At 39.3% G+C, this 18,861-nt stretch overlaps 1 protein-coding gene across 3 annotated transcripts in view; it reads left to right on the top strand.

Moving 5' to 3' along the window:
- LOC136746548 (beta-arrestin-1) overlaps positions 1-18,050 on the top strand; it is a 103,318-nt gene extending 85,268 nt beyond the window's left edge. For 2 of the 3 annotated variants that reach the window (XM_066699121.1, XM_066699123.1), the window contains 8 exons: positions 216-300; positions 407-479; positions 826-963; positions 1,695-1,778; positions 2,079-2,102; positions 3,527-3,597; positions 5,983-6,034; positions 14,169-18,050. In XM_066699121.1, coding sequence (XP_066555218.1) covers positions 216-300; positions 407-479; positions 826-963; positions 1,695-1,778; positions 2,079-2,102; positions 3,527-3,597; positions 5,983-6,034; positions 14,169-14,280 — 639 coding nt within the window. In that variant the 3' untranslated portion in view covers positions 14,281-18,050. The remainder of the gene's footprint in view (positions 1-215; positions 301-406; positions 480-825; positions 964-1,694; positions 1,779-2,078; positions 2,103-3,526; positions 3,598-5,982; positions 6,035-14,168) is intronic. The other variant, XM_066699122.1, reaches the window with a different exon arrangement.
- Positions 18,051-18,861: the final 811 nt, after the last annotated feature.

Here is an 18,861-nt window from a genome sequence, read left to right as displayed (position 1 = left end):
TAATAGATCATCATTTAATTTTTTCTCTGCTTTCATACTAAGGTTGAGCATGAAACATCTTATCCTTTGAAACTGTACTGGGAATTTAGATGACATTTTAGTTTGTAGTTCATGAGCAACAAGGAAACACTATCTGGGTTTATGAATGAGATGTTAACAACCAAGTGTGGCGTAAAGTTTTTTTTTTTTTTTCTCCTCCTGCTGTTGTTGTTCAGATTTACTACCACGGGGAACCGATAAATGTAAATGTTCATGTCACAAACAACACAAACAAGACAGTGAAGAAAATTAAAATCTCAGGTGGGATTTTCATTTTGGTTATTAAAATGCCCTTCACATATCAGAAACAGATTTAAAGATAAAAACATTCTTGGCTATAAAACCTTTCTTTTGTTTCCCAATACAGTGCGCCAGTATGCAGATATTTGCCTATTTAACACAGCACAATACAAGTGTCCCGTCGCAACAGAAGAGTCAGAGTAAGTTTCATTACATACAGGCATTCTTAGATCCCTGAAAGCATTATTGGTTTAATCCCTTTTTAAGGCCTTTGAGACCTTTAATGTTGGGAAACGTCTTAACATAAAACCAGTTGTGCAGTGAAGAGAGAGAAAATAAAGGAAGTGATGTTAACAATATATTATAAATGAAACCCTTAGGTTTAATGTAAACTACTGAAAGTATTTTAGCTGAAAAACATTATATATTAATGTTTTTTGTTTTTCCATCCAGTCTACCTTGTTAATTCATTACCTCATGTAAGTCTGTATGATCTGGCTGCGATACTTTGTTACAAAAAATGTAACCTAATTTCCCTCCATGCAGTGATGTGGTGGCACCTAGTGCTACCTTCTGCAAAGTCTACACTCTCACTCCTTTCCTCGCAAACAACCGGGAAAAACGTGGCTTAGCCTTGGATGGAAAACTAAAACACGAGGACACCAACCTGGCTTCCAGCACCTTGTGAGTATACGACTGGACATTTTTTAACCAATAAACTGTAACAAAATGAATGGTATATAAATCTGTATTTAAGATCTGTATTTGTATTTTTAAATGTAATCTGGAACTGTAGCAAAGTGTTATTACTGTGTATTATTAGTTCACTTTAAGTGTTATATTTTTTGCTCTCTGTATTCTATCCTTTTGGTTTGTTCCATCAAGGGAAGGGTGGGTATATAAGGCCCAAGGTGAGGAGCAAAGGGAAGGCATTTAGATTCTCATACAGGAGGTTGTATGTATGTCTGCTGAGTTTTGATGAACTGTTGACTCCAATGGTTATTACCAAAGAGTAGAGTATCTTCTTGGATTGAAATTAGTATTTTTTATTTTTCCTTTTGTTTATTGTTATTATTATTATTGTTTTGTTTGTACCTGATGCCTGGCCGGCCATACTCCAATAAACAGTTCCTGGTTCATGGATTTACTACCAAACCAACCTTGTCTTTTTGAATGATCACTCAACCAACTTGGCTGCTCGACCACATTAAGTGAAGATTTAATTGACTGAGGAACGTCTCATGTTCAGTGGGAAGTTGGTTTGTCACAGTATATTGTGTTGTTCATAAACAAAGAATGAAAAAAGAAACAAGGGCTGATCTTTACATCTGTACAGTACTTGCAAAAACAGTACTGTCTTGACTTGAAAGTGTAGATTTCTGTCCTTTAAACTGCCTCTTATTCTCTTTTCACAGGCTAAGGGAAGGAGCAAACAAAGAGATCTTGGGCATCATTGTATCTTATAAAGTTAAAGTAAAGTTGGTTGTATCTCGAGGAGGGTAGGTGTTGTTTTTATAGTTATTTTCTTCTTGAAGTGTAATAATTGACTGTAGATAGTGACATAACAGTTTATTAAAATTCCCATGCAAGAACAGGATGCTTATCTCTTAGAGGTAGTCCCTTATGTAACAAGATAACTATAGTCTAGCTGTTATACAAAATGCCAGAGTTTTCTTAGTCAGTGTGTATTGTATGTGAGAATTGCTTACACTAATATGTTGTATTTTGTATTTAAAATAATTGTTTTCAGATATGTGTGGTGTCTGTTGTAATATGTGATAATATTTCGATACTTTCAGGCTCTTGGGAGACCTTGCTTCAAGGTAACCTAAAGACCTTTGTGTAATACAATCACATATTGCATGTCTTTTGTCCAAAATCACTACATAATAATAATAATAATAATAATAATAATAATAATAATAGTCTTAATACAGTTGGCAAATTAACACTGCTGTTCAGTGGTTTTCAGTCTGTGTTTTCTACCTAACTTACTGGAATTCCAAAAGGATTTTAATATAGTCCAACACTTCAGTTGACAAATAGTCAGTCCGTCTTTTAAGTTTAGCCTAAAAAAAAACAATTGCCACAGATTCATGAAATTGCTAATTCTTGTATTTACACTTAGCACTACTGAAGTGCAATTATCTCTTAATGTTGATCCCAAACTGTACCCTTCCTACCTTTTATAACCTCAAAGCAGAGGAGGATACTACAGTAGTATTACTTTAACACATATATTATTTTGCATGTTAACATATAAACAATAAAAAATAAAAAAACGTGTTTTATGGCCAATCATCATAGATGTGTTGACATAAACTCCATCAAAACTGGTCTTTTTATATCCATGGATGCCTTCAGTGGAAGTTGAATAATACATTTTCTTTTGATTCTCTTGTACTATGGATTTTACAATGGAAGTTAAAATCTCAGGAAACTCGGGTCTGAAACCACTCCAAATAGTACATTTCAAATCATCACATAACTGAATTTTTCTGGTTATCTCATTGTGCAAATACATATCCCACGGCTTTAATTGTTTGAAAAAATAGGTTTATGATATGATTTAGCATGCTGCATGTGTTAACTTGCATAAAACAGACAATATGATATTCAAGGTAGTTTAAACATTTTCAGATGGTTTCACAGACCTTGATTAGCATTAGTCATAGACTACTCTACCTAAAATAACATATAAATAAAATACTCCAAGACTAGTGCAGATCTGGGCCTGAATGTCAGATCTCAGATTCAGACTATTCAAAAAGAAGACTTCTTTTATACTTCTTCAATAGGGAATTTTGTTACTTTTTGGAATTTTGGAACTATTGTTACAATATGTTACCTCTTATTAGACAAACCAGAATTTATAAATAGATATTAAACTGGCTGTACTTAAAATATAATTAACATTCATCATACATTTTCGAGTACCATGAGAATAACCAACCTTACTTTCAAGAGGAATGATTTGCTATAAGCATCTTTTAAATGTATCAATTCACTTTGATGCAATATATAGTAATGCAAATTGTAATGAGGAGTGTTGATAACATTGATTAACCAGTAGTGTTTTAGCTTTTTGTAACATTCCAGTTTCAAAGTACAAAACACCAGTGTTTCTTAAAATTAGTTGGCAGAATAGATTAATTGATAAAACACTGTTAGAAAATGACCGCATCATTAATATGTTTTAAAGATATCAGCAATGCATACAATCAGTTCCTCTTTGCTTCCTTTTCAGTGATGTTGCTGTAGAGCTTCCTTTCACATTAATGCATCCCAAACCTATTGAAGAGTCATTCTACAGAGACGGTACGCTTTCCATTTCATCCTCAATGGCAATACTTTGATCTGAATGTTACAGTTCAGTACCAATCATGTTAATCAGAAACTTATAATTGATCAACAGAACGTCATATCTTTAGCAAAATGTACAGTGAAAAAAGTATTTGATCCCCTGCTGATTTTGTACGTTTGCCCACTGACAAAGAAATGATCAGTCTATAATTTTAATGTTAGGTGTATTTTAACAGTGAGAGACAGAATAACAACAAAAATATCCAGAAAAACGCATTTCAAAAAAGTTATAAATTGATTTGCATATTAATGAGGGAAATAAGTATTTGACCCCTTCTACTTAGTACTTGGTGGCAAAACCCTTGTTGGCAATCACAGAGGTCAGACGTTTCTTGTAGTTGGCCACCAGGTTTGCACACATCTCAGGAGGGATTTTGTCCCACTCCTCTTTGCAGATGCTCTCCAAGTCATTAAGGTTTCGAGGCTGACGTTTGGCAACTCGAACCTTCAGCTCCCTCCACAGATTTTCTATGGGATTAAGGTCTGGAGACTGGCTAGGCCTCTCCAGGACCTTAATGTGCTTCTTCTTGAGCCACTCCTTTGTTGCATTGGCTGTGTGTTTTGGGTTATTGTCATGCTGGAATACCCATCCACGACCCATTTTCAATGCCCTGGCTGAGGGAAGGAGGTTCTCACCCAAGATTTGACGGTACGTGGCCCCGTGCATCGTCCCTTTGATGCGGTGCAGTTGTCCTGTCCCCTTATCAGAAAAACACCCCCAAAGCATAATGTTTCCACCTCCATGTTTGACAGTGGGGATGGTGTTCTTGGGGTCATAGGCAGCATTCCTCCTCCTCCAAACCAACCATGCCAGAGAGCTCGATTTTGGTCTCATCTGACCACAACACTTTCACCCAGTTCTCCTCTGAATCATTCAGATGTTCATTGCAAACTTCAGACGGGCCTGTACATGTGCTTTCTTGAGCAGGGGGACCTTGCGGGCGCTGCAGGATTTCAGTCCTTCACGGCGTAGTGTGTTACCAATTGTTTTCTTGGCGACTATGGTCCCAGCTGCCTTGAGATCATTAACAAGATCCTCCCGTGTAGTTCTGGGCTGATTCCTCACCGTTCTCATGATCATTGAAACTCCACGAGGTGAGATCTTGCATGGAGCCCCAGACTGAGGGAGACTGACAGTTATTTTGTGTTTCTTCCATTTGCGAATAATCGCTGTTGTCACCTTCTCACCAAGCTGCTTGGCGATGGTCTTGTAGCCCATTCCAGGCTTGTGTAGGTCTACAATCTTGTCCCTGACATCCTTGGACAGCTCTTTGGTCTTGGCCATGGTGGAGAGTTTGGAATCTGATTGATTGATTGATTGCTTCTGTGGACAGGTGTCTTTTATACAGGTAACGAGCTGAGATTAGGAGCACTCCCTTTAAGAGAGTGCTCCTAATCTCAGCTCGTTACCTGTATAAAAGATACCTGGGAGCCAGAAATTGATAGGGGATCAAATACTTATTTTCCTCATTAACATGCAAATCAATTTATAACTTTTTTGCGAAATGCGTTTTTCTGGATTTTTTTGTTGTTATTCTGTCTCTCACTGTTAAAATACACCTACCATTAAAATTATAGACTGATCATTTCTTTGTCAGTGGGAAAACGTACAAAATCAGCAGGGGATCAAATACTTTTTTCCCTCACTGTATGTGAAAAATCTTTTTTTTTAAGTTTTTTAATATAATTGTGCTTTATTCAACAACCCCCCCAAAAAAATGCATTTTGGAATTTAAAATGAATTTGGATTTACAATGAGGAAGTTTCAGGTTTTTTTAGATTCCAATATGATTCTGCGGGTGCTGGAGCAGTGGCGGTCAGCCCTGGTCCTTGGGGGGCCTGCAGGGTTTGTAGATATTTTTAAATACGCACCTGCTTACAACCTGGATCAATTTATCAAATTAATTGTATGATTATGTAATTGGGTGCTCAGGTGTACAAAAATCTCTGATGCTTGCCAGGACCAGGGTTATCCAGCTCTGTGTTGATAGAACAAACAAATCTCCAGTGTATTCATGACCTGTGCTCTTCATGTAAACTTGATGAATTGGTGAGAATTAATTTTGTTGTTTCTAAGTTCATAAACCATACTGTATTTTATAATACAGTTCGTTATGGTGAGCGATTTACTTCCTTTTTGATATTGCACTCTGATGTGACAAAATATCTAAACGATTCATGCTAATTTGTTTTGTTTAGTTGATCTGTTTGTTTTTGAAGCTACAAGACAAATAACCTTTCTCTAACTCATTAAGATTTTCTGAAGATTTTATTTAATGTTTCACTTAAATGCCATATGGAATATTATGCTGTGTCAAGTCTTTTTTATTTCTCTCTTAGTTCCAGAACATGAAGCCCCCATAGATACAAATCTGATAGAATTTGATACCAAGTAAGCAGACTACTTGTAGTGTGAGCATATTTGGCCTGGGGCTTGCATGGCATACTAATATTGCATGCTTTATACTATTTTCTCTTTTGCAACATTGCATCTCTCTCTTTACATCATCACTCTGCATGTGCAAAAACAGCGGATGAATGCAAGTAAGATTTGTTGCCTGTCTCTTGTTGTAAAAGCACTGATTAGACTACATTGTTGTTTGTTTTAATGTTTGTTTGCTTGTTTGTCAGCTCTTACATTTTTAGTTTTACTTTATTCTTCGAAACATCTAGGTTAGTCGTTGCATGACCTCTCTCCCCCATCCACTGCATGTATAATAATACATTGAACTAACCAGATAAGCAGGCAACTGTTATTTTGTAATCATGATGTTGATTGTTGTCAAGGGTTATCTTTCAAGTCAAAAGCACTGCCCAAGGGGGAGGGGTTTCTGCGCACTTCTGTAGGATCCCGATCGAAACGTCAATATCAAAGCTGCCATTGGCCCCTGTGCCCATCACTTGAACAGGTCCCTTCCAATTCCTGTTTGTAAAAAAGGTGACGTCTGCACAGGTTCTTCCTCTTTTGCCTCTCTGTCTGTGTGTTTGCAATAGACCCTTACAGACTGCGTATTTCGGTTGGCTGGCTTCACTTCACATTAGTTATTTTTATAGTTAATTCCGATTCTTTTCCATCTGTGCACCGGGGTTCCAGCTGCGCTTTTGGTTTCAGTTGTGGTTCACAAATAGAGCATTTAAAAATAATAGTCGTGTTAATATAGTGCCTGATATTTCCGACTGCTTGCTGTGTTGGATTTTTGTCCACAGGGCTTTTTCCTCCACAGCAGGAGTGTCAGCAATGGCAATAAAATCTGAGGCCCAGCCGCCCGGCCTAAGCCTCGTGAGGGGCTCCTCTGCCAGCTTGTGCCTGCACAAGGAGATCTGTAGGAGATCTCGCTTTCTCAGCTTGCTGGAATCGAGCTCTGCTGTGCTTCCTTGTCCGTGTGTGCAGGCCTTGGTTTTAGGGCTCGCTTCGGCCGGTGGCCTACTACCCTCGCCCTCCAGGACCCCGCGTCACCCGGTGTCCCCAGAATCCCCGGCACATACGGTGCGGCTAAGCCTACGGGCCTAAGCGGCGCTTGTATCCCACACTCTGGTGTCTGGCAAGAGCAAGAGTGCGTGTGGTTTGGTGGAGACGCACTTACAGTGGCTAGTCCTGCTAGGCACTCCACTTGTCGCAGCGGCCTCCCAGTTGTTGTGTGCCCCTGGTGAAAACACTGACCGGTGCCCCTGCTGCACGCTTTTCTGGTTCACGCCTGTGTGCGCTAGGCAACAGCCCTTCTATCCTGACGACCTTCGCCAGCGTCTTTCTGGCAGGCAGGTGTCCATGGTAGCTCGCGGTAGTAGGAGGCCTGGTCCAACAAGACACCCGACTCCCCCACCACTGGCGCTGCAGCCATGAGTCGTTCCAGGAGCCTGGGTGCTCCATATTATAACAGTTGGATACTCCCTACAGTTTCAAGCATGCCCACCCACCTTCCAAGGCATGGTGTGAACATGAGTGAGGGACCCTTTGCAGTTTGTGGCGCTTCACGTAAAAATCACCGCTCTCCTGGAGAAGTGACCAATCCCCCTATGGGGCAGCATTCCCCATACTTCCTAGTGCCCAAGAAAGATGTTGGTTGATGTCTTTCCATCCTCCTCTCTTTTCGGAGCAGGAGAGTCAGCGCTTGGACCAACTGTTTGTGTCTTATGGAGCGCAGACACAGGGCCAGGTGCTTTCAAAGCAATACCTCTCACATTGGATTGTGGACACTATTACTATGGCCTACGAGTCCACTGGGACCCCAGTGCCCGTACCCTGGTGGCCCAATCGACTCGAAGGCGTTGACACATTGTGGGCCCTTTTTCAAGGTGTCCCCATGGCAGAAATTTGTGCGGCTGCAGCTTGGGCTTCGCCCATCACATTTGTCTGGTTCTACAGGTTGGACGTATTGGGACTGGTCCCTTCCATCGGGAACCTGGTGTTGGCTTCCAGTCCAGTTTCTGGACTCTATTCCCAGTCTGCCCCTGTTAGCGCATCCTGGATGGAGCTATATTGAACCGTCTTTCCCTTCCTACTGGACTATGCTTTCCAGTCGAGCACCCACGGGAGCTGCTCTTGGACTTGCTGACAGCCCTGCTGATGTGTTCCCAGGGTCTGTCAAGCAGCCTTCCAGGTACATTGACCTACAAGGCCGGCCTGTATAGAGTTTGTTTATTGCATTGTGTTGTGGTGGTGCATGCATCTGGCCTGTACCCCGCTATGTGTATATAATATGTGTTAAACAGCAGGACTGTGGCTCTGTCCTAGCTAGCTAGTAGACTGGAGCGTCATTGCCACTGTTCCCAGCTGATGGCACTCGAGCTGTGTGCCATGGAGCAGGGGACCGCTGCTGCTGACCTCAGTGGAAGGCATTTGAGCTGGCTCTTGTGCCCCGCTGTGCACAGTTAATTTGTTAACACGATAAGAGCTGTCTTTGCCCTGCGTTAACTGTGCTAATCAGCAGGTGTCAACTGCTCCTGTGTTCCACGTGTCATGCGTGAGCTGGCTCCTGAGCCCCGCGGTGTGTATATATATATATATATATATATATATATATATATATAGCTAGGGACCAGGGGGGCAGGGAGCTCTGACAATGGGACATGTACCACTAAAGAAAGTGAAACTGCTAGTAGGAAAATGTTTGTACCTCAATGCCAGGAGTATAAGGAACAAGGTGTTAGACCTAGAAGCGACAGTGCTGGTGTGTTACTATGATGTTGTAGAAGTGACAGAAACATGGCTTACAGAAAATGATGGGCATGAATACAAATTGAAAGGATACACACAGATTAGGAAAGACAGGAATAATTGAAGAGGTGATGGGGTAACATTAGATGTCAGAAATTACATAGAGGCAGAAGAATTCAAATTAGATCCTGCTAACGAAACAGAATCTTTGTTGGTTCAAGTTCTTAATAAAAGATTGCGGGACTGCATGTAGCAAGGATGTGGCTGTTATAATGGGGGATTTCAATTTCCCAAACATATACTGGGAAAGCCCGGTTGGGACTACAGAAGCAGAAATAGAAATGGTTGAAATGGCAAACGACTGCTTTCTAACTCAATTTGTCAGTCAGATACCCCGTTTCCACTAGCCACATTTAGCTGCACCTCAGCGTGGCCATGCCGTTCCAGGGGATTTCCACTAGGGCTCAGCTGCACCTCCACCTGTGCCTGAACTAGTTTCAGCCGGCACAGTTTCGCACATCATATTGGCTGAGTACCAAACTGGTCCGGGTCAGTACTGTGACATCCCTTAGGCAGCGCCACTGCATTTGGAAATTGTAACTACAGTAATGGCGGCCGCTTCTCAATGCGAGAGATGCGGTAGAAACTTTTCCAAAGAAGGAATGTGTGTGTTTATCTTAGGAAAATTATTAATCTGGAGCAGTTATTAACGTACGGTGGAAAAGTGCCACACAGGGTTAATTGCTTGGAGCACAAAGACTTTTAAGAGTGTTTGAAAAGATCACGAAAATCCTGCCGGAGAAAGGACTGCATCGGACTGCAATACAATGTGCCCTGACATTTGTTATAAATACACGCAAATATGAAATATTCATCCTGGATTTAAATTAAATGTCCCGATGTCTTGTAAATTCTCTCAAAATTATTTAAATGGAACGGTTTGAGCTTCCCCCTGTTTACACTATCTTAAAACTTTTAAAACAGAAGCAAATTTTTATGTGATCAATCACATGAAGAATCGTATATATTTTAATTTTATTTGTAATCCCTCATTATCTAATTATCGCTATAACTATATGTTAATGCTAATCCAAGTATAGACGCTTTACCAACTGCAGAAATACAAACCTTACAACCTCACAAAACTTAGCGATTAATACAACTGATCCATGAATTACAGTGTCAAAGGTGTTTTTTTTTAAGGAATCCCATTCACAATAAAAGCTGATGCCCCGTGATGTTATTGATGTGACTCTTTTATTTTGCACATTGATAAAGCTGCAGGTACAGAGAAAACATGCCAACACTGAAATTGTGGGAAAACTGTTCAAGTTATGGATCCCAGAGTGTTGTAGCCGTATTTATATACACATGTATGAGTTTTGTTTAAGAAACTGTCTGTGACTGTCATACTGTATATTTCATGATATAGATTTGTAGTGGCTACATGGGACAGATTTAAACCCAGCACACTGTATTTAATAATGCAACGCAGTTCATTCTCCCACAGATAAATAATAAAGGAGAATATCTGGATACTTAAATGAAGCTATATTGTCAATGTTAATCGGATCATGATACAGGGAGAAGTAACAAGGTTATTTACGATGTGTTGGTAAACAAAATAAACTAGATGAAATTGATGTAATTTGTTTTATATATTGTTTCAATGTGTCCCGGTTTCTACTTTTGAATATCTGGTATTGTTATGTTTAAAGTTGTGTTAACTGTTGTGTAAGAAGTGACCACTCCAAGACAGCTGTTTCCAGTAAAACATGTAACGGTTTAATCTCAAGAGCCCAAGTCCTCGCGCCATACACAGTAAAAATGACTTATCAAGCGTACTGTTCATCCGACATAACTACTTAATACCCACACTGTAGAACTGTGTTACTGTAACTCACTGCAGCACTGTAACTCAGTGTGCAGACATAACAGGTATAACTTATACTATAAGACTGTTAGATATCATAAAAACGTTTCAGCCCAAAGTTTATTGCACTTTAATGTTAGAGGTATTTCAGCCTCCAGTTTAAAACAGTAAATCCCAAAGTGCCGAGTGTCCCGGGATGCATTTTGACCTTTCGTGTCTCACATTCACTTCCTAGGGAAGCTGCACCTCACGACAATGTAGTGGAAATGCTGCCAGAAAAGTTTAGGTGCACAGTTACAGCATGGCCACACGGAGGGGCACCTGAACGTGACTAGTGGAAATGGTGTAAGAGGGACACTAGTTAGAGAGCCAATGGCAAACTATGATCAGAATATGGTTAGCTTTGAGGCATACTTTCAAAAAACAAGGACCAAGTTAAAAACAGTGGTCTATAATTTTAGAAAAGCAAACCTTGAACGTATGAGGCGTCACTTACACTGGAGCACACTGCATATAGATTCAGCTGAAAATGGATGGTTATATTTTACGAATATACTACTTGAAATTCAATGTGGACAAGTGCAAGGCATTACATGCAGGTAACAAAAATGTCCACTATAATTACACTATGGGAGGAATAGAACTAGAGGAAGTAACACATGAGAAAGATCTATGAGTCTATCCACTCCTCACTTTCTCCATCCAAACAATGTGGGGAAGCAATAAAAAAGGCAAACCGAACAGAGGAGACTATGTGGGGACTGGATTCAAGTCTTCAAAATCACGAAGGGCATCGACCACATGAAACCAGAGGAGCTTTTCCAGATCAGCAGGGACACACTCACCCGGGGACACAAATTGAAATTGGGCTTCAAGGCATTCAAGATGGAAAACAGGAGACACTTCTTTACACAGAGAATTGTCACAATCTGGAACAAACTCCCCAGCGATTTGGGAACATTCAAAAATTGACTGGATAGGATCCTTGGGTTAATGGATAACAAATGAGCATGATGGGTCAAATGGCCTCCTCTTGTTTGTAAACTTTCTTGTGGTCTTATGTTCTAGTTAGTTTGAACATTCCCATATTATGTGGAGGGTGCATGATCTGTTTTCTGCACCCCCCGGTGTATAGTTCATTTGTTACGACATTGTAGAATTGGTGTGGCCCCGCTCCTAGCTATGCTAGTGGAGCAAGCGCCCCCTGTTCCCATGTTACGCAGAGGGTGCATGAACTGTTTCCTGCACCCAGTGATGTACACTCACCTAAAGGATTATTAGGAACACCATACTAATACTGTGTTTAACCCCTTTCGCCTTCAGAACTGCCTTAATTCTACGTGGCATTGATTCAACAAGGTGCTGAAAGCATTCTTTAGAAATGTTGGCCCATATTGATAGGATAGCATCTTGCAGTTGATGGAAATTTGTGGGATGCACATCCAGGGCACGAAGCTCCCGTTCCACCACATCCCAAAGATGCTCTATTGGGTTGAGATCTGGTGACTGTGGGGGCCAGTTTAGTACAGTGAACTCATTGTCATGTTCAAGAAACCAATTTGATTCGACCTTTGTGACATGGTGCATTATCCTGCTGGAAGTAGCCATCAGAGGATGGGTACATGGTGGTCATAAAGGGATAGACATGGTCAGAAACAATGCTCAGGTAGGCCGTGGCATTTAAACGATGCCCAATTGGCACTAAGGGGCCTAAAGTGTGCCAAGAAAACATCCCCCACACCATTACACCACCACCACCAGCCTGCACAGTGGTAACAAGGCATGATGGATCCATGTTCTCATTCTGTTTACACCAAATTCTGACTCTACCATCTGAATGTCTCAACAGAAATCGAGACTCATCAGACCAGGCAACATTTTTCCAGTCTTCAACTGTCCAATTTTGGTGAGCTTGTGCAAATTGTAGCCTCTTTTTCCTATTTGTAGTGGAGATGAGTGGTACCCGGTGGGGTCTTCTGCTGTTGTAGCCCATCCGCCTCAAGGTTGTACGTGTTGTGGCTTCACAAATGCTTTGCTGCATACCTCGGTTGTAACGAGTGGTTATTTCAGTCAAAGTTGCTCTTCTATCAGCTTGAATCAGTCGGCCCATTCTCCTCTGACCTCTAGCATCAACAAGGCATTTTCGCCCACAGGACTGCCGCATACTGGATGTTTTTCCCTTTTCACACCATTCTTTGTAAACCCTAGAAATGGTTGTGCGTGAAAATCCCAGTAACTGAGCAGATTGTGAAATACTCAGACCGGCCCGTCTGGCACCAACAACCATGCCACGCTCAAAATTGCTTAAATCACCTTTCTTTCCCATTCAGACATTCAGTTTGGAGTTCAGGAGATTGTCTTGACCAGGACCACACCCCTAAATGCATTGAAGCAACTGCCATGTGATTGGTTGGTTAGATAATTGCATTAATGAGAAATTTAACAGGTGTTCCTAATAATCCTTTAGGTGAGTGTATATTGTTGGGATGACAACACAGTGGAGCTGGCCTCTCTGTACTGTTCAGTTGAGTGAGATTGTTACTGTGCTGCACGGAAGTGGAATGAATGTTCCTGCTGCTCATGTTGTATACACTGTTGTGTTCAGCTTGGTTACTTTAGCTAACTAGCTGGCTGTGTGTTATGTTGAATTTACAGTGGGTCTGTGGCCCCGGTTCTGCAGGATCAGGGGTCCACTGCCACATTAATGCACGGAGGCTGCACAAGTTGTTCTGGTTGCCCCACGCCATGTATTGTGCAAGTAGATCTGTGGCCTCACTCCTAGCTGCACTAGTAGAACAGCCGGCCTTGCTATTGTAAGCGGAGGGTCTAAGAGTTGACCTCTGTAGCCCACGCTTTGTATATGACATTTCCTGGTAAGAGTCCTTGGTCCTGGCAACCCAGGTGTGACCCCAAGGGGCCCCTGGGGTTACTGTCTGGAACTGTGTTGGTGAGGCCCCTCTAGCAGTATGCCTCAGGACAGGCTCCCTTATCAGCTCGCTGCCTTCTCCCTTGCGATGGTTTTGTTATACAGTAACCCCTCCCCCTTGGGCAGTGCTTCCGCCTTGAATGATAACAATAGGTTGTGAATGCAACCCCGATTATCTGAGAAAGGAAACACTGCCCAAGGGTTGCAAGGTCACACAGGAGTCCTGTTCCCGGAAAAAGAGGAAGAACCTGTGCAAACATCACCTTTTATACAAACAGGAAGTGGGAAGGGACCTGTTTGAGTAACGGGCACAGGGGCCAGTGGCAGCTTTGATAGTGATGTTTCAATCGTGTTCCTACAGAAGCACACAGAAATCCCTCCCCCTTGGGCAGTGCTTCCTTTTTCAGATAACCTATTGTTGAAATGTATAAGAATCTGGGTACATAAATAATACTGTTTTGTGACAAAGTACAGAGTGCAGAGCATTTGCAAGTATGTATGAAAAGGTTTGAAAAGTGCACATTACAGATGCTCAGAAAATAACCTCACGTGGTCACCTTTCTTCACCCTAGCGATGACGATATTGTCTTTGAAGACTTTGCGCGACAGAGGCTCAAAGGGGCAAAGGACGACAAGGACGAGGAAGAGGAGGGGGCAAACTCGCCCAAGCTGAATGACAGATAAGCCAGCCACTGTGGTCCTGTTCTGTACTGTGACACTGGTATACACAGGTGCCAGAAGCCTGCAGATAACCCAGAGCTGGGAGACCCTTTAACCTCACAGTGGTGCCATTGCTTTGTTCTTGTTCACATTTGTATTTTACTTAACACAAAGATGTAAAACAAACAACAGAAAACAAACTAGTTCTCAGTGCACAGTGGTAGGGAAAAAAGCAATCTGTAGAAGGAGATATTCAGCACATTGTGATTACCAGGTAGATTTCAAGGAAAACAGACTCTGTAGAATAAGGTTTCCACTTTGGAGGACAGGAGTCTTGAGTCACAGCATGTCTCTGTGACACTTCATTATAAACAGATCCATGGGATTGTGAGAATCATAAAAAAAAAAATCACAACAGATTATTGTTTTGTTCTAGTTTTGTTGCTTGATTGTTTTTGAGAATGCAATTTGAGGAAAATGTTAATGATAATGAGTGACTAAAATTATTATCACTATTTAGTGTAACACTATAAAAAAAAATCCAAACTACAAGCAAAACTACATAGAGGTAGTACATATGTATTATACCTTACACAATAAAGTACAGCATCATATCCTGATGCATTACATACAAGTATCACCATTTTGAATCAAATCTTTTGAAAACAAATATATTCCTTTTAACAGAACTAACTTTTCCTAATCATTATGAATGGAGATATATTCACACACATGCCAAAATTCAGACAGATATGACATTTAAAATCAAAAGCAAAATCACGTCAATATAAATCAACACACTTATTATTTTTTCAGGTGTATATTTCTAAAAGTAACAAACAAACAAAAACCTTCTAGCCATTTTCTATGCTATAACAGTGTGTTATGCTCCATGGTTAAGGAATGACTCTGTATGATATGTAGTCCACTGAAGTGTAGCTATGAGACATTATTGACAGTGTCCCGCTATGGAGGATGCTGCCAGTGTGCGGCATGCCTTTGACTCACATTTGAAAACAACCCAAAAACATAATATTGGAAGAACAGCTGCTGTAAACTGATACTGCCATCTCTGTACATCAGGACAGGTATGCATAATCTGTTGATGTCACACAGGACTCTGTAAACAGTCAAGAAGGTTTATTGTCACAGTGCTACAATCATAGTGTCTCTTTTAGAAACCAGATTTTTCTCAGTGACCATTTCAACCTACATTTTCACAGCATCAATTGAAGGGGCACCAGGAACAGATTTCCTTTTGTCATGCGGTATACATATCCTTTGCTTGGTTTCATCTAAGAAGCTCTGTTCAAAACAGAACCCTTTTGAATATTTTTTGATGTGCAAATAAACTGAATAAATTCCTGTTTCACAAGGAAAAGCATAGACCTGACTGGTGAGAATCTAGCTTGCATGCTTACAGTTGCTATGCATTTCTACTTTTCCTGAGATTGGAACTTAACACGACAAAGAAAACAAAAACAAACAAAAGAAAAATATATATTGTTTACTACAGTTACAGAGATGTATTCCTACTACCCTTTTATCTATTATAATCTTCTGCTATTATGCTATACTTCAAGCTATATTGTATGCTTCATGTTATAGCTAGACCCCCTTAAAGTCTACATACTTTCATCAGCTTTTATAACTCCATGCTGTTTTTTTTTAAATATTTCGAAAAAAAAAAAAAACATGCTCATTTGAACATGATGTAAAAAGCAGTAGGCGTAACAATGCAAGAAGGCTTTTTTATGTGGGGATAGATTGCATCTCAGACTTCACACACACTAGTGTCTCAACACTTCCTACAACCCGAGATGCATCCACTACAGGAAATATTTGTTCTGAACTAGAAACGTTCTTGGTATTTTCTTAAGAAAACAAAAATGAGGTGGCTATGGTCACATTTTCTGTGTATGTTTGTTTGCTCCACCCAGGCACGTGAACAGATAAGATTAGATAAGACTGACTTTGCCCTTGGCCTTAATTTGTAATAATAAATGTGAAAGTGGGATTCGGTATCAACAGGTCTTGTAGATGTTGGTTTTTGTAATGAGGACAAATATGGCACCCTGGCATTTCAGTCTCTGTAGAGTCTTTTCGTTCCTTACCTCACTGAGTTCACGAAGGAAGGGCCTTGATGTCTCGCATGTAACTTGTACTTGTCAAAAACATGTAGCTTAATTTTCTTATGTCCAATAAATACAGAATGTATGAATTTTGAAAATTGATTATTCTTTTTCAGTATTGTTAATACAAATATATAAGGACAGGTCAAGTCATTTTTATGACCTTTCTTGTCATCTGTTGTAGCCTTTCATTTCCTGAGTTGCTTTGCAAATTAGACCAATGTACATTACATCTTTGAAGGATTCTTTTTCCAACATGTTATTGTATGTTTAAATCTCTTTTTATACATTAATTTATTGGTTTAGTCGATCACTGTTGACAATGTCTTTCTACTGTGGCAATGCTAATAAAGGTGTCTGAATCTCTGTCAATCAAAGCTGAAGGCAGAGATGGTCAAATACATTTCAGTTCACACTTTATACATTTCTTATGAAAATTATGGGATTGGACATGGGATTGGACACATGGATTATTATTTCTTCAGTAATTTGGGAAAACGAATGAAAAAACTATGAATAATTTGAATGGAAACATAAGAACTATATCTTATAAACAATACTGATTTCAGCAATTCCAATGTATGATCTCTCGTTTAAGTATATATCCTAACTCTAACATTTCCCCCCCACACACATCAGATATAATGTCTAGGCTTATGCTATTGTGTAAATTTACATATGCATTTACAAAACTGAGTTTTTGTATCTAATTGTGCGACATTTATTGTTAGCTTTCAAGTTTCTCTTTGATAGTAACAAGGGCTGGAATGCAATTTAAAATGACTCACTCTCTTTCTTGTGGTATCAAAATAAGACCGTTGCATTAAGAAACTGCATCTGGGTTAATGCAAGGCCATCTGTCTGGTCACCAACATTTGCACATGAATATTGAGAAAAAGCCATTTTTATAAAATAATAGTAATAAACAGCAAATCTTGCAATGTTTGCAACTTAAATTATGCCTTGAGAACATTTACATGTTTCCATGTTTTTCGGTGGTTTGGAAATATATTCATTATTCTAAATATTTTTGAGGACATTTCAGAGACATACTTTCCCTTATGGGTTGTTCATTTAAATAACACAATATATATTTTTTCCCAGTTGTATTTTGATCATCTTAAATAATGGTATATACTACTACTACTATTACTTTTCCCTCCAATTGAAAGTCCAAGTGCATATCACTATAATAAATGTGCCTAAATATACAATATTAACCATTTCTTATGAGCAAGACATACCATCATTGCAATCCACTTCATTATACAGTACCGTCCCCAATGTCATAATGAAAACAAAGAATTTTTTTTACATTGAACAGATAATGCCTATAGCTCTTCCATTCTTACAAAGGCTAGTGAAATTACCTTGCAGACTTTTAAAGAACACAAATAAACAAAGATAATGCCTTCTTATTTATGATAGAGCTTAGTATTACAGCTTGTGTTCGCAACTATCTACCCAACAAACTGATTCGTATTTATGAGATTTAATGTTGTTTATATGCTTATTGATACTGGACGCGTTGTATTTTTGTAAAGCAATTTCTCTGTACCATGTTTGAAATACTAGTTCTATTTGTTCCCTTTTTGTTCTGGTTTGTATTTGTGATGTTTGACTATTCTGTTGAGTCTTAATAAATAATTATAGTTTAAATAATGGATTGCCTTAGTCCTTTATGTATTATATATATATATATATATATATATATATATATATATATAGTGGGTTCCGGGTGCAAATCATACCCTTTATTTTTATATTATGTAATTAACAGGTTAGGGACACAATAACCCAATAACACCACCATCACCATTTTAATGATTTCTCTTTACACATCCTCAATAGCTCAAGATATACTGTGATCCTCACAAACCAGGCATATAACCTACCCTTGTACCTTGCAAATTCTTTTCATCAGTCCTCAGAAGCTAAATATATATAAAATATATTATTATATTTTGAATGAATTTGTTTAGATTAGTTAATCATTAGTAAAGTAGTAAATCATTAGTAAATCATAAAGGTTGGGTTTTCCTAGATTTAAATGTAGATGATCCCATTTTCAATTTAGATAAAGCATGATGGATGCCTATGCCAAGTTATACCCCTAGTATTCAATATATTTTAAATAAGGTTGCTCTTCTTCTGTCCAGTACAGTGTATAAGATGTATTTATTAATTTACATGAAATTGCTGAATAATTTCTGATTGTGTGCTTTTATTTCCCCATAAAGACTTTATTATTATTATTTATTTATTATGGATATTTCTCATTGCTTATCTATATTGAAATGGCAATATGTCAGGATGTCAATTCAGCTTATATCTTTTGTTTGAAGTCTGAACCAAAAGCAAGTTAGCCGTAACCAAGCAATAGTAAAAATAAATTGTCCTCAGAGTATTTTCCCAGATGTAATAAATACCCTGCAGACAGCATGATAACGCACAGAACAGTCCAGCACAGCTC

Source organism: Amia ocellicauda, chromosome 3 (genome assembly GCF_036373705.1).
Source record: "Amia ocellicauda isolate fAmiCal2 chromosome 3, fAmiCal2.hap1, whole genome shotgun sequence".
NCBI classification, from domain to species: Eukaryota; Metazoa; Chordata; class Actinopteri; order Amiiformes; family Amiidae; genus Amia; species Amia ocellicauda.
Note: the sequence above shows the minus strand (reverse complement) of the source record. Positions and strands in the feature narration are given on the sequence as shown.